This window comes from Macrotis lagotis, chromosome 1 (genome assembly GCF_037893015.1).
Source record: "Macrotis lagotis isolate mMagLag1 chromosome 1, bilby.v1.9.chrom.fasta, whole genome shotgun sequence".
NCBI lineage: Eukaryota > Metazoa > Chordata > Mammalia > Peramelemorphia > Peramelidae > Macrotis > Macrotis lagotis.
In genome coordinates this window covers 440,827,677-440,844,142 of record NC_133658.1, presented here as the reverse complement: position 1 = coordinate 440,844,142, position 16,466 = coordinate 440,827,677, and the positions used below count along the sequence as shown (strand labels likewise).

Sequence of the window (16,466 nt, the reverse complement as noted above, 5' to 3'; positions counted from 1 at the left end):
TACACTGTTCTCTAAGTTTTGAGTGTAATGTCCCCTCAACATATTAAATCCCTTGCTATTCTTTATATTTCATATTCCTCTTCTAAGAAGCCTTTCTAATTTCCCACAGATGGTTACAACCTTTCTTCCTTCAAATTATACTTTGTAGTACACACTGCTTAATATTGCAGGTAATTGTGTTATGTTGTATTATATAATGCAAATAAAAAATAAAATAAAATGTAATACATCCAGAGTCACTTCTAGTTGTCCTGTTTCATATCTAGTCATTGGACCCAGATGACTCTGGATGAGAAAGTGGGGCTGATTTATTTAGCACAGCATCCCTTTACTCAAATCCAGTTCACTTGCTATTCATGGCATTACTTCCCTTGATGTCATGGTCTTCTTTGAAAATGAAGTACAAACATCATTATCATAATTTTCCTATAAGCCAAGTTTCATGACCATATTTTTTCTGATTTTTGTATCTGAGCTTGCACTTGGTACATTACTATGAATGTAGGTAAATTGAGGTTTTTTAAGAAAATAAAATCAAGGAATCATTCTTTTTATTTCATTTGGTAAATAAGTTATTAATGCTTTTTTAATTTTTAATAGTCATTTTCCAGTTACTAGGACTCCATAGAGTCCCCTTAGAAAATTTCCTTGGAAAAAACAGTTCATCAAAATCAACTTACATAGTAATGAAATTGAATAATAAATACTAAATAATCTTCATTTGAATAAAATTATTCCTTAAATAATAAATGTTGAATTGAGGAATTACACATTAGACCTTTCAACCCTCTAAAATCTGTAGGAAGAATGAAGAACCTCCAAAATTTAGGGTGAGTCAAGGAGAGAGCTCTAGCAGGATCATAGGCAGCACATCATACCAACTCAAGGGATTAAGGTGATAGAAGATAATTGAGAGGATTATTCTAAAAGGGAAAGACTAGACTAGAAATATATAACAGAAATTATATCAGAAGTTTTTTAATTATTGCTGCTTTTAGGGCTCTAGAATATTGAAATTTGATCAAGAATTGAAGAATAGGTAAAAGGAGAGGGTAATTTTGGATATTAAGATAATCTCTTCTAAGGAAAGCAATATTGTCAGACCTACTGAATAAAAAGATAATGAGAATTCAGGAAATTGATTTCAAGACTCTTGTGTCATAATAGCATGTGTAGGAAATTGATTAAGAAAGCATGGTCAACTTGATGAGTTAGTGATAAGGGAGTTTTGAACTTTTTGGATTTGGATTATATGTAAAGATTGTATTTCTTAATAGGTACCAATATCCCCATAGAGTGATTAAGGCTTAATGTCAGGATAACTTCAATGACTTAGACTGCCATAAAGCATAGTCATACCTCTACTCAGGGGAACAGAAGAGCAAAATAAAGAAAAATCAAAAATTTGAAAGCAGACTTAGATGCTTAATTGAGATAAATCCTGCCTTTGGTAAAATACTCATGCCAAAATATTTTTGCAGTTGCCTCAGAAACCTTTACTTTGGCCCCAAAATTGACACTTGTTTCAGAGAATAATTATAGGGCCAAGTAATATGAGTTTCTGAACTCTGCCTGTCTTAGGAAAAATAAAAAGCAAGGATTGCAGAACCAAGTATTGAGCATGTGGCTTGGAGCTGCAGGAACAAAACATGGACTTTGTCTTCTGCCACAACTAATATGGTTCAGATCCAGTGGTAGGAGAGCTACATTCTTTAATAATCCTAAATTCCTTTCTCTTCTAAGAGGGTTCAAATTTGAAGTAAAGGGAGGGTAATGTCGAAAGGCTAAAGGCTAATTGGATCCCTGGAGTGAAGGTTAGGTTTAAATGCAATTTACATCAAAATTTTAAGAACTTTTTATCTTTTTTGTGTTTGTATTACCTATGATATGAAATAATCCTTATTTCCAGGATGAACTTTGTTTTCTACCAAGGTTTATCTATGAAGAATGCGATCTGAGCTGTGTTCTGAAACTTCTAGAGGAAACAAGTCAAAAAGAATAATTTATTAAAAGTCTCCAAGATGGAATCCAGGCTTTGCAAACTCAGATCTTATAGTTTGGGGCCACAGATTGCATCTAATATACAAATAATGGGAAACTTATGTTTTTCCTCTGAATATCTTCCTTTGCCAAAATCAAAGCAATTTATAATTTCCTGATTTTTGAGATGAAATGTTCGAAAGAAGGCTAGGTAGGAGCCTGTGAACTGAAGATTTACAAGGACATCATCTTAGTAATATTGATGAAGAGCACTTAGGAATGGAGTTATGAAGACATGAATTCAGCAAAGAAAAGGGGGGGGGGGTTCAACTTGAATTTTTAAAAATAGGTAAATTTAAAACAAAAGATAGTAACAGAGGATAAATACCAAAATACTTTGAGAGTTTTTTCAGCTATTTTTTTTTAATCTGGAAGCATTCTGGGTCAAGTTACTTTCCCAGGATCACACAGTTAGTAAGTATCTGAGACCATATTTAAACTTAGGTCTTCTTGACTACAGTACCAGTACTCTAGTCACCTAACTTCCCTGCATTATTTTATATAAAAAAATAATGTTAAGGAAAGCTAAAACTCAGGATATCCTGTGGCTGATGAAGAATAATAAGGATAACATAAAGGGGAGATAGCAATAGAGAGAGAGAGAGAGAGAGAGAGAGAGAGAGAGAGAGAGTCATATCAAGGAAGAAATCTATTATTGCGCAGATTAAATGGAAAGATAATAACAAATGACAGAAAAGACAGAGCTGTCCCACATCTTTTTCTGCTTAGTTGTTTTTTTTTCTGACCACCAAAATTATCTTTGTACTGGAAGAAATGACTAATTATTAATGAATAACTGGCAACATCAAAAACGAATTATATCAGAATAAATTCTTTTCCTTTGTCAAAGATACTAGCCTGGTAAATCAAGAGTATATTGTGATTAGGTTTTAACAAAGAACTTAATAAAATCTGTCCTTCTACACTTGTTGGAAAGTTGGAGCATTGTGGGTTAAATGATAGAACAGTTAGGGATATCTAGAACTGGTTGAATAGCCCAAAGAGCAACCATGAATGGTTCAATATGAGAGATCCCTAGTGGACTTCTCAAAGAGATCTGTACTTTAGATTGAATGATTTAGATTTTGCCAATGACTTAGATGAAAACATGTTTATAAAATTTACTTATTGCAAAGTTACAAGGGATAGCACACTGAACGAAAAAATTAAGATCCAAGAGGATCTTAAAGGCAAGATCTTTTTGTCATATCTAATTAAATGAGATTTAATATCAGTAAATATATTATTTTCAAATCTGAGTACCTCATTTTTGGGAAGGATTGAAAAACTGGATTACACCTACAGGAGGACTACCAAAATGAAGAAATTCCTTGCATTCATACTATATGAGAATGGGTTCCAGGAATTGGAGTTGTTTAGTGTAAAAAAGAGGAAACTTAGAATAGGAAAACAGTCTTCAAGCATTTACTTACTTACTGAAAAGATTTGACTTGTTCTTAAAGAGCAGAACTAAGAGCAATGAATGGAAGTTATAAAGAAGCAAATTTAGGCTTAAAGTAAAGGAAAATGGAATAACCTACATCAGGATATTGGGGGGGTGTCTTCTAAAGGTCTTCTAGCAAAGCTTGTTTGTTAGGACTATTTCAGAATAATTTTCTATATTCTGTGACTTTCCGAAATCTTTTTCAATTCAGAGATTCTTAGTCTCTGTTATTTTGTGAGGCATTGTGACGATTACTAAGTGAGTAACTCTAATAGACTTGCATATTAATCATTTAATGAAAAATATTTAGGTTATTGATCTTTAAAATTATAATGAAAAGACTGTAGCCTGGAGTATCCAGCTGATAAAGTATGCCAAGACAGGGTAAAGCTATGTACCAGGGAAATAAGAGATTTCAGACTCAAACCAGAGTACTAAGACTTATACTGGGAGACTACATTAGGAACAGGTGCCAACTGGCCTCTTTTGTCACCCACTATCCAGTTCCAAGTCACAGATCCAGGGTAGACTAAGAAGGAACTTAGAGATGCAGAAGGGTCAATGTGACCTAGGTCTCAAAAGCAGGTCAGGGTATCGGTTTCAGCTTCTAGCTCAGTCTGAAGCCTGCAGAGGAATAACCAGGGAAGGAATTCCAAACTAGTGGGAAATGCCAAAGGGAAACCTGAAGTTCTGTTTTTCTTAACAAACAGAGCTTCCAAACTGGCTGATAGTGACTGAGACAAGAAACAGTCTGCTTTTACATCAACCCAAACCTGTTAGAAACTTGCTCATCAGGGTGACTAGCTAGCAGGAGTGCCATAACCTTAGCTGCCCCTAGAACAATACAAATATCTCCATGAAAACAGGAACAAGATCGGCTCAGATCTTTCTTTCAGAATTGCACAGAGCCAAGTCTTAAGATGAAGCCCAAAGTCAAGAAACAATATAGAAAAATTATGAAACAACAGGAAAAAGAATTTTATCATAAAAAGTTATTAAGGTAACATCGAGACTCAGGATACAAACTCAGAAGAAAATAATAGCTCCAAATAGTCTACAAACAGCTTCAAAGAAAAACACAGCATGGATTCAGATTCATCTAGAGTCTCAAAATAGATGCAGTTGAATTTTTTAAAAAGTTTTAAAGTTTTTATCAATGAAATGAGAATGCTAGAAAGAAAAATGGAAGAAGAAAGAAGAGTTGTGGACAAAAAGAATTGGAAAGGGGGCAGCTAGGTGGCACAGTGGATAGAGCACCGGCCCTGAAGTCAGAAGTACCTGAGTTCAAATCCGGCCTCAGACATTTAATAATTACCTAGCTGTGTGGCCTTGGGCAAGCCACTTAACCCCACTGCCTTGCAAAAATCCTAAAAAACAAAAAACAAAAAAAAAAGACAATGGAGTGGGGGAATGAGAATAGATTTCTTCTGATTGAAAAAAATAGAATTTTTTAAAAATATCTTTTTTATCTCTTTTTGAAGTGGCAAAAGATGACAATTTTGAGGAGGTTCCCATAAATGGGGAATGGTTCCACAAGTTATAGTATATAAATGTAATGGGATACTGTTTTGCTCTAAGAAATGATGAAAGGGATAATTTTGAAGAAACCTTGGAAGGCATACAAACTGATGCAGAGGAAAATGAACAAAACCAAGAGAACAATTTATAAAATGGCAGCTTTATGGTAAAGATCAACAACTTGAAAAGAATTAGGAACTCTGATCAGTGTCATGGGCAACTACTTTTTCAGAAGATTGCTGATAAAATATGCAATCTACTTTCTATTAGAGAGGTGAATAGAGAAGAGAATGATGTATAGAGAGATATATTAAGTATACATTTATATGTGTGTATATATTATATGTAGATATAATACTACAAATATATATATACAACATGGCCCATGTGGAAATTCGTTTTGCTTGATTATACATGTTGGCAACATTGGTTTTGTGTTTCTTTTGTTCTCAGTTTGGGGCAGGGAATGTTGGGGTAGGAGAGAGAGAAAAGGTAGATTTTAAGTCTTGAAAAATAAAATATAAATTAAAGAAGAAAGTAATAAAAGTTTATAAGAATTCAATCCAAAAGACATTTATTGTCTTCTGTAAGCAAAGTACTATGATAGGTATTGGTTCCTGTCCTCAAGGTCTGGAATATAATTTTTTCAGGTAATACTACTATATAAAATGTAGTTAAAAGAAACAAAAACAATCATATATCCAAACAAAAGGGAAATGGGAGGTTTGTAACGGAATCAGAATTCATTTCATCTCTGTAAAGAACAACATGAATGTGATTGAATTGTCCATATGTAGTGTTAAGTAGCCATGTTTTTGTTCCTTAATCCAGTCTTTAGCCTTCTAGTATAGAGCTCCATGGACTCCTGAGTTTGAGTGTATAAATTTCAAAGGGTCTGTGAATTTATATCTTCATTTTCACTAACCTCTGATTAAAATTTAATACTTTCCTTTAATTATGATTTTAAAATAAAAGAAAACATTCAGAGATCCTACTATGTACCATAGACTTCACCAGACTGCCAAATAGGTCTGAGATAAAAAAGATTGAGAGCCCATGCTCCAGAAGCTTATACCCTATAATATGCTAAATTTTTTAAGACAGTTATGGTGCTCTGGATGGGACATGACTTAGTGAAGATTTTTGGTAGTGGAGATAAACTATATTAAATCATATAAACCTTTTTACCCAATCTCCCTGAAGTAGCAATAAATTGTACAAGATTAGGCATATGGTCTCACTAATTGTGCATTCACTTGCCTATTTGAAGACTATTGATAAGACCAGGGAGTCTTCAAAGAAAAATTAGATGAACCATTCATTGATGAAACTAGTAAGTTTTTTGTTTGAGTGGAAGCCACGTGACATAACTGGATATACATAAGGAAAAATAAAAGGCTAGGCAGAGGCAACAAGAGAAGGGTTCTAGGACAGAATGCTGTCATAGTACATGATCCACATAACTTACCCTCCCCATCCCCGCAAAACAAATAAACAAAAAAACTGGGACAGCTGATCTCTTAAAAACTTGGTCCAGTACATTGGGAACTGGACTATGAATGCAAGACAGAGATTGGAAGTGAATGAATACAACTGATAGCCTCAGACTTTGTGATCTTTAGAATGTGGCAGGAATAGGAACTTATGATCCAACTACATCATCAGGCTAGTACAGGTGTTTTATAGGTGAATCTGATTTACTTCTCATTTCTGAGGTCATAGGCATAGATATAAATCATCTAGCAAGTTCAGATGTCTAGCCTGAAGATTTCTAGGCATAGTAGATAGAGATACAGAGAGCTACAGAGAAGGCACAGAGAAGGAAGAAAGTATTAGGCAAAAAAAAGAGGTATGTCTAGCACACAGACAACTTTTTGAACAGAAAGATTAGGCCATCCAAAATAGGTTTTTTCTAGACCATCACAAGGTTTGTATATAAATGCCTTATTTAAATTGACACCATTTCAAATTAATTAATATTGATTAGGTATCACCTTGTTTTTTTTAGGCTGTCAGTGTCACCTTCCACTGCTATAATTACATTTCTTAGTAATGAAAAGGAATGTACCTTATCTTCTCAATGCCTACCCACAGTTTCTCATCTACAAATTTGAGCTTCACAATTTAAATATTTAATTGATGGACAAGATAAAATTTGCTTTGTTTTTCCTAGTGATGTTTTTGCCTAAGAAAACAAAAGACAAGGAAATTGAGTCTAAGAGTCAATGTATTGAAGGAATTAGTAGGTTGATTTGCACTGCAAAGCATCAACAGAACATGCTACGGGGTAAGTATTGAATTATTTCCTGATTAAAAACTTGCAAAAACTTACAGAGAGATCTGTGTTTTCAGAATACTCATGAGTTCCTAATATGTGTTGGGGAAGCATTCTTAATATCTTTGTATATTCCTCATTATTTCAGTTTTGAAAGAACTATGATTTCATCAGGATTGGTATTTGACGATTGCTTCAGCTTAGCTTACACTTCTCCCCTCTGACTTATTGTAGATCAGGGCTGTTCAAAATGCAGTCCACAAGTCCGCTTGTGACCTGCAGTAAATATGTTGTCTATTGTTTCAATAAAAACTTTTAAAAGTAAGATTGAACAGTCCTGTAATAGATGATCAAAAAATCCTTTAATTAGTGGCCAACCTACTGATAGTGAACTTCACTGAATTTGAGTTGGTCCTTGAAAATCAGGCAAAAAAAAAATTTCACTACTTCTCAGTTTAAAATATTTCTACCTGGTGTAGGTTCTGCCAAAGTTTGTATTCCACTGACATGGTCTCTAAGAGCACAGCATGCCCTCCGTGCCATAAAAAGGCACTGAAGGAAGTCAGTGGAACCAGTAATTCGACTCAGATTAAGGTGACCTTTTAATCATGTTTCAGGTGATAAACACTTCTTTTGAGATTAAATCTAGTATATTCTCTGTTATCTTGATACATCACTTAATAAAAATCAAACCTACCATTATACTACATTTTCATTCCCAATTCTCTAAGGGGAAAAATTATAACAGTAATTTTAAAAAAACTGTTAGATATGAAAGGAAGAACATTCTGAAAATCTCTAGCAATTAGTTAATTTAGGTTTGTTTTAATGGTTCATAAGTAAGTACATGATCCCCCCAAAATAGCATAATCCTGGGTGTACAGTTGAGCTAGAAAATTAACAAAATGTCCTTTACTGAAACAAAAAAAAAAAATGGATTTCCTGTTATTTTTTTTGTGGGGGAGAAAAATCCACTTTAAAAAATATAGAGATTCCTCTGAACAAAAAAGTTTATTTTTGCTTTTCTTGAGAAAAGGGCATACTCCAAGTCTCACTAAGGTAGTGAAGAGCTGCCCCAAGGTGACAGTCAAGCAAGATTATATGGCCTAGGGGATTCCCCCCTCCCTAGCCCCCTCTCTTCCAATCTGATTGGTTAAGATTTTCAGAGTTACAATCTTTACACAAAAAATCTACCTGGTAACAAAAAGAAGAACAAAATGTTTTCATAGAATATTTACCTCACTATCCAGATGGTGAGGATATCAGAAGATTTCTAATGACCTTTTGTTGTCTATCTAAATGAATTAATGTCCGAGTATGCAAGGCCTTCTTAGTACTTATCAACAAGAGGAGGCAGTCTACTGTTTTCTCAGTCTATCATCAAATAAGTGGCTAACTAGGAATGCAAGGACTCTTCTCTGGAAATAGTCCAGTTTCCCTCCCTAACAGAATCGGGAGGGTGCCTGGCTTGGAATGCAAGGTCTCTCTCCCTCTTTCTTCTAAGAATAGTCTAAGAGTAATAGTCTGTCTTTGTTTTAATGATTTTTAACTTTTGCAAGGCAAATGGGGTTAAGTGGATTGTCCAAGGACACACAGCTAGGCAATTATTAAGTATCTGAGGCCATATTTGAACTCAGGTACTCCTGGCTCCAGGGCTGGTGCTCTATCCACTACGCCACCTAGCCATCCCAGAATATTAACTCTTAAGAGGGAATATTCCACTCACTTTTTTACATTGTATACCTCTCAGAGTCCCTTGCTTGGGTAGTAGATTATGAAAATGAGATGGATACTAAAAAAACTAATCTTATTATTTCACAGTTAGAATGGTATAGGCCAGGGATATTGAATCAAAAGTTCACCAGTGCAAGAAATTTGATTTTACTTAAACTTTTGAAAACCTGAACTCTTGTTTCCCTTTCTACCTAGTTCTCATTGATGGAGTAGAATGGAATGATGTCAAGTTCTTTCAGTTGGCAGCACAGTGGTCTTCTCATGTCAAGCATTTCCCTATCTGCATTTTTGGACACTCCAAATTCAATTTCTAGACTCCTGAAATGTGGCGAACAAGCAAGGAAAAAGTGAGGGATGGTCATTCTCACTGGAACTGTCAAGTGCTGCCTGTTTACTGACTGAAAGCCCTTCTGCTTTCTAACTGCAAATGATTGACTGCTTTGCTGGAATGTTTTATGAATTACTTTTCTATTAATATTTCAGTTTACTACAAGGGACATACCCTTAAAAACACAAAGAAAAAGTCTTAAGTATGAATGTACTTATAAGCTAAAAATTAATTCCCAAACTGGAGAGCAGAGTAACTGCACTGCTTATTAACATGTTTGAGGGAAGATTTTGGGGGGAGAGAGTAAGGCCAAGATTAAGATTTGAAAATCTCATTTAGGATTTTTTGTTTGGTAGGAAAGGGAAAGGGGGAAAAAAAAACATGCAATTTGAGATTTCAAAATGGTTCCTTACCACGCAGAACTTCAGAAACAGGAAATATTTTTTGCTCTCCACTATCCTTTCCATAGGGAAAACAAGATATGAAGATTTCTCAAGTAGCAATAGTATAAAAGGGTAAGTGACTTGCATCAAGTTATAGATTCCATCTGGCCTACACAAACTGGGAACCACTCATTTCATTACATCTCAAGGGGATAAAATATAGAAGAAAAGGAGTCTCCAAGATAAGAAGTTGAGTGAGAATTGCCAAGGGTGACTCACAGTCAAGATGGAACCTCCATCCTGGTGCTCCTATTTGGAGAAAATATGAAGGGCAAGAGACTCAAGGACAATGCCACTCCAATTCAATCCACCCATGTTCCTCCTGCTGCCAGGAAGCTACTGCCAGTGCTTGGTCGTCAGCAGGCTTGCTGCTATCCTTTAGAGTTTTCACCAACTCATTCTTTTCAATAAAACCTCCAGCTTCATAAAGAAACTTAATATTTTAGTAGCAGTTTTTAATGCTTTTAAATATCTATATTATAATTTAGTTGATGAAAAAAGGGATATTTCATTTCTTAAGTTTCAACATTACTTTGGTGACCAGTACCTGAGCCGGCTATAATCTAAAGTCATATTTCTGCATCCCCATTGTTTGAGGAGAACCAACCATATTAATATCCAAACCCTGCAAGCCATCTTCCTTTAAACCTCACAGATCATGCAGCTTTTCCTGTAGATCTTACCTCCCTAAGTTTGGTTGAAAAGCACTATTATTACTTTGTGACTTGTTAGTTAAATGACCTAAAATGGATGTTATACACGTTATCTAAAATCGATCTGTTCACCTCTAGATAAGTGTTTTACTAAATTGTTTTCTCTCCCTTTCTCACTCTCAGTACCCCAATTCATTTGTTCTGATAGGTTAATGGGGATAAAGTTTATCTTAGCTAGTGCTGAATCCAAGGAGACCCACAGACTCTCCTAGAAAAGAAGGAAATCTTTGTCTAGTTTTAATATTTCTTTGATTACTGTGGCATTCATTTCCTCTGAAGAGCTTGCATTTCTTAACCTTTCTATTGTAAGCACTTAGGGTTATTTTCTTGGAGATTGTCCAGTGAATCTTCAGAAGTAACTGTCCTGTATTTGTGATTATTGACATATGAATGTGTCTTCTACACTTAACATGATTATTAAGGCATTAGGTAAAATCTGTGTTTGACTGACCAAAAGAAATATACCAGTAGCATCAAAGTCTACAATCCTTTAGAGCAGAGGTGGGAATTTTTTTTTATGCCAAGGACCTGCTTTATTTGGTCAAACATTTAATTAATTCACCCCTAAAAATCTAGATTTATTGAATTTCAAGTCCCACCAAATGTCAGACCAAATGGCCTATGGGCCAGATGTGCCCTACCCTTGATTTAGAGAATACCTTATGCTTTTCTGTATCAATTTTATTTTTTAAGGCCGCAGAATTAATGTCTAGGGTTTCTTTAAAATTGTATTTATGCTATTGGTACTTCTACAGCATATTTACAAATTGTTGAATTGTCCCCTCCAAGAAAAATGTATTTAAGTAAAGTCTTCAACAGATTTTTCCTAAGTTTAACAGTCTCCTTGATGTTGTGAACTGTATACTTTTAAAGCCTACAATATAAATCTTACTAGATAGCAGTGTATACCTTCTGCAAAGTCATTTGGACAGTGGAGAGGTTAACAGGATAAAATTTCTCTGAACCAACATACTCCAATTTTAAATTTAGATATTTAGCATTCTAAAAGATGCACTCCTGCCCTCCACCCTTGTCCTCTAACTCCTACAGCACTGTCTGTTGAGGTTGGTAGTTCCAGAATTAGTGTATTAGAATTGCTATTTTCACTGGGCCTGGAAGGAATGAGTAGTGATAGTTCTATTCATTTATGCTTTAGGCAAGAACTGAGCATTTCTGATCTTCAAGAATATACTCAAATCATTTGTCAGGCTTAAAAAAAAAAATCTCTACACTCATCTTTTTTCCTTTAAGTTTTTGCAAGGAAGTGGGGTTGAGTGACTTGCCCCAGGTCACACAGCTAGGTAATTAAAATGTGCCTGAAACTGGATTTGAACTCAGGTCCCTCTGACTCCAAGGCTAGTGCTCTCTCTATCCACTATGCCACCCTCCTTGCCCCTACACTCATCTTTCTTTTTTTCTTTGTGTGTGTGTGTGGTTTTTTTTGTTTTTTTTTTTTGTTTTTTTTTTTTTTGTTTTTTTAGTTTTTGCAAGGCAATGGGGTTAAGCGGCTTGCCCAAGGCCACACCACTAGGTAATTATTAAGTGTCTGAGGCCGGATTTGAACTCAGGTACTCCTGACTCCAGGGCCAGTGCTCTATCCACTGCGCCACCTAGCTGCTCCTATCTTCTTTCTTTATGTTAAATACTCCCCAACTTTTTTTCCCCTTTATAATCATTTATCTGGATGGAATTAAGGGAAAATATGTCTCAAAGACATAATGCATGCCCTTGTGTCTCACTTAAGAGAAGAGGGTAAACAAATTGTCCCATTACCCTTAGGACAGCATTCTGGTCTATGAAGGAAATAAATAGATGTTTCCATTGTCCTTTAGAGTGCCACAAGCCAGCTTTGCAGGATTGTCATTGAATCTAATACATTTAATCTAAAAAGAGCCTTTGCTGTAGCTAATTTTTAAAGAAATAAATAGGAAACAGCATGTTCAAAACACAAATCCAAAAGATCTTGGCTATCATGCTTCCAAAAGAGATTATTTCCAGCTTTATCAGAAAATTCATAACCTAGTAACTGGAAGACATCTAGACTGGAAAGGAGAGGATAGCATAGAATCAGAGGTGAAGGGCAGCTGAGAAGTCATCTAGTTCAACCTTTACTGAAAGAAGTGCTTCCTTAAGTCTTCCTTTTGCTTTCACTACCTACTTCCCCAACAGACACCCTAAAATACATCTAAAAATCAGCTGTGTATACTTGATTAACAAAAGAAACATTCTTGTACGGACAATGACTCTGATTTCACATTTAATTGATCTTTCATGATTAGAAATAATTGTGAGATCAGAAACTTATGTCTATAATTCAGTGAGGCTTAGCCCTAATTTTCGTTGACTAAATGGCCATTCTAAGAACAAATCAGCAGAGAGATTGGTGAAAAGCTTGGAAATTTTCATCTTAAGTGAAGAGATAATATTTGTAAAGTACTTGGCACATAGAAAGTACTAACTAAATGTTTATTCCCCTCCACTCCCTATTGAGTACAAATATGGGGAGAACCAGATAAAGAAGGATGGAAGTTGATATTTATAATAAGTTGATATTTTATAATAAAGGTCTATTTTGTCTATTTTAACTAATTTCTCATTTAGTTAGGGTATTTTCATTGTAAGAAATAGAAACTTTACTTTGAGGATTCAAAAGTTTCTATTTACCAAAAAATTCTGCACACTATTATGGGACAGTAGAATTTCCTGAAAGCCACAGGTTCAGGAAAACCTGAAAAACATTTCTGTTAAGGCAGTGTGCATTTATAATATTTGTTAACTGAAAAGCTCACTTCTTCCTCTCTTTCCTCTTCAACATTTCAGCAATTATACTGAATCTCCCTGGTATGTCTCTAGAGTTTCATGTTAATCCAACATCAATAACAGAAGAGCAATATTGTCTGATAAATTGCAGTGGGTTGGCACTACTATGAAATGCTTATTCACAGAATCAGAGACTTCAGGACTAGAAGGGTAGCTGGGATTGTGTATTTCTTTAAAAGATAGGAAATCATTTTTGCACTTGAGGAAAACATTGAAAAGATGAGATTCCCAAATTTCTCTGACTCTGTTGTCTTGTTTGTGGCTTTCTGATGGCACTCCCTCCTACTCCTGACTGACCTTGTTAAGTTCTTTGAGGACTTGATATGCTTCTTATATCTTACGGATGAATTTTCATTTCCATTGGATTGAATTTCATTCAAATGGAAAGAATTCTCCAAAAGAATTCATGGAATTTCTTGCAGAGTCTGGTTGAGATAGATAGTATTCTGAAATAGTTTTGATTTTAAATTTTTTATAAAGAGCTAATATTTGGGGACTTCAGGGTATCATTTTTTTAGAAGCAGAACATCTTTAAAAAAAATGGACTCCAACAGTAGCTCAATAGAATTTGATTCCTCTAAAGTTGGCATTGGAGAGCCATACTTCAAGATCTTTGTACCAGGGTGAAGGGAACAAGAATGTTGACAAGGTAAATTAGAAATGTTTCAATTCCTGTCCTAGATCACAGGAGCACTATATCCAGAGTTCTTTCTTGCTGTTTGAGTTGGATTGCATCATGTGTTTTCCAAAAAACTATCATTTTATTAATTCTATTTTATTTCTTCATAGGCTTAATGTTTTTGACTACTAATTGGGAAAAAGAAAAACTCAGTCCACAAGAGAAATTCGTTCTTGATGCTGCATTTTCAAGACTTGACTCTTGTACATGCCATCTTTACTCACTTACCTTGAAAACCAGACCTTTAAACATCATTAGATGCTTAATTGGAATTAGATTTGAGAAAGAAAAATGTAAACAAAAGATCAAAGGTTGATTGGGACAACACAAATAGGAAAAACCATTAAATTATGCTTGGGAAAGAATCCCAACTTGTGTGGCCTCAAAACTTACTGCCAGAGCAATATGAGTCAAATTCAAGTCCTCTGATAGAGTTTCTAGACTTGGCAACTGTCGTTGAAGGAAGTGCATTTTACCATCAGAACTACATCTAGCCTACTCATTTAATATTTTCATTGTCTCCATTCAAAGACATTTAAATATCCTGTTTGTGGTCCTTCAACCAGTTTCTATTCCTATTACATTATGGTCTCTAAAGAATATATTAATTATTTCTGCCTTTTAACATTTGTTTGTGGTGTCTCTGTGCTCTAGTATATGGTCTTTTTTTTTTTATAAAATTTCTATGTGGTGCAGAGAAATATCTCTATTGTTTTGCTCACCCATTTAGAAAACACCATACATCTTTTAACTCCCTAGAAATTTATTTATTTCCCTTTTGTATAAATCTGTTTGACTTATCAAAAGTGACAGAAGAATATTGTCAAGATTGCATAATTGCTTATGTTTTCTTGAAGCTCAGATAATTTTTCCTTTGTAAATTTGGAAGCTAATGCATTTGGAACATCTAAGTTCATCAGTGATATTGGTTTATTGTCTATGGCTCCTTTCAACATAAGATAGTTTTCTTATTTCTCCTTTTTTATTTTTTGAATATTTTGTTTTGTTCTGTCTGATAGCATGATGGCAACTCCTACTTTTTTGAATTTACTTGATGCATAGTAAAAAAAAAAAATTCCCAGTACACTCAGCTTTATTTTGTGTAGACCTTTGTTTTTTAAAATGTGTTTTTTATAAACAATAGATTATAGGGTTTTATTTTCTTACCCATGTGTCACTCTTATTTTATTGAATTTAATCCATTAAAGTTATAAGAATTAGGTTTTTATTTCCCTCCATCTCAAAAATTGGGCTTTTTTTTTTCAAGTTTTCCCCCTCTTCTGCCACATCCCAGGGTTAGAGCAGAGTACCTTTGCAATCTGGAAAATCCATCTAAAATTTTTATTTTCTTTTAAGGAGTGTTTCAAATACCTTATTGTAAAATTTGGCTTAAGTTTTTGATCTATGTCATCTACTGACCTTTACATGTCATCTGTAGCTTCTGCAAAACTTCCCAAAAAATCCATTTAATTTCTTGACTGACCTGCAATATATCAAAACTGTGATATGTTAAGTCACAATTTGGAAGGGATAACTATATTATGTTTGTTTAGTTACTTAAACCTTTTTTTAACCCTGTTAGCACTGACCCTTCACCCCAATCCTCTCTTCTCATTTTTACCTTTTTTCCCTTTAAGATTTTCTTTATACCTTTTTTCTACTTTTATATAGTCATATATTTTTACTCTCTATTTTTTTACTCTCAGGTAAATTTCTCCTTTCTTTTAACTTAATTTTTTTTGGTACCACTATTGAAAAAGAATTTCGTTCTCTTCATTATCATTTCTTTCTCTTTACTCTAGACCCTCATTCTCTGATTTATGATCCCTATAATCTTTCTCCTCTATATTCTTCATACATTCAAAGTTTTCAAAGCATCCATTCTAGGCTCTGCCCTCTAAGTGCTTTCTGCTCTTGCCTTGTCAGGCTAAACCCATGGATTCCCCCTTTTCATCATGTCTCTTAGAACAGTTACACAGGTGTTAGAGAGTACACTACCTCATAGTAAGGCACCTCCCTCCCACTGATGTATGCACTCTCATGTTGACCTTTCCCAGCTTCCCCATCCCCACTGTATCTGTCTGAAAATCTCCCTGGATCCATGCTCTCCTACTCCTCCAGGTTCTAATTATTGCAGGGATTCCAACTCCATCAAGACAAGTAGATTTTTCTAGGCCTTACCCAGTGTAGATTCCCTGTCTAGAAGCATTCATCAGTGGAAGCCCCTCCCACCTCCAAAGTAAGGTCTTTTTTCTTTCCTCAATTTTTTTCAATCTTTTCCCCTACTCCTCACCCACTTCTCTGTAGGCTTTTCTCTTTCTCAGACCATAGAAGTCACCTTTCCCTCATTGCTAACCTTTGATTTGACCTCAGTGCATCACTTTTATTATTTATCTCCCTAATCATCTTCTCCCCCAACCTTACCTGTACCCTCTCATATATAATGTAGTCCTATAAAAGAATTCACTTGTA

General features: G+C 34.8%; 1 protein-coding gene across 5 annotated transcripts in view; it reads left to right on the top strand.

Moving 5' to 3' along the window:
* PACS2 (phosphofurin acidic cluster sorting protein 2) overlaps window positions 1-15,695 on the top strand; it is a 342,997-nt gene extending 327,302 nt beyond the window's left edge. For 4 of the 5 annotated variants that reach the window (XM_074213318.1, XM_074213320.1, XM_074213321.1 and 1 more), the window contains 2 exons: window positions 7,176-7,289; window positions 9,207-15,695. In XM_074213318.1, the coding sequence (XP_074069419.1) occupies window positions 7,176-7,289; window positions 9,207-9,325 (233 nt within the window). In that variant the 3' untranslated portion in view covers window positions 9,326-15,695. The remainder of the gene's footprint in view (window positions 1-7,175; window positions 7,290-9,206) is intronic. The other variant, XM_074213319.1, reaches the window with a different exon arrangement.
* The last annotated feature ends 771 nt before the right edge of the window (window positions 15,696-16,466 follow it).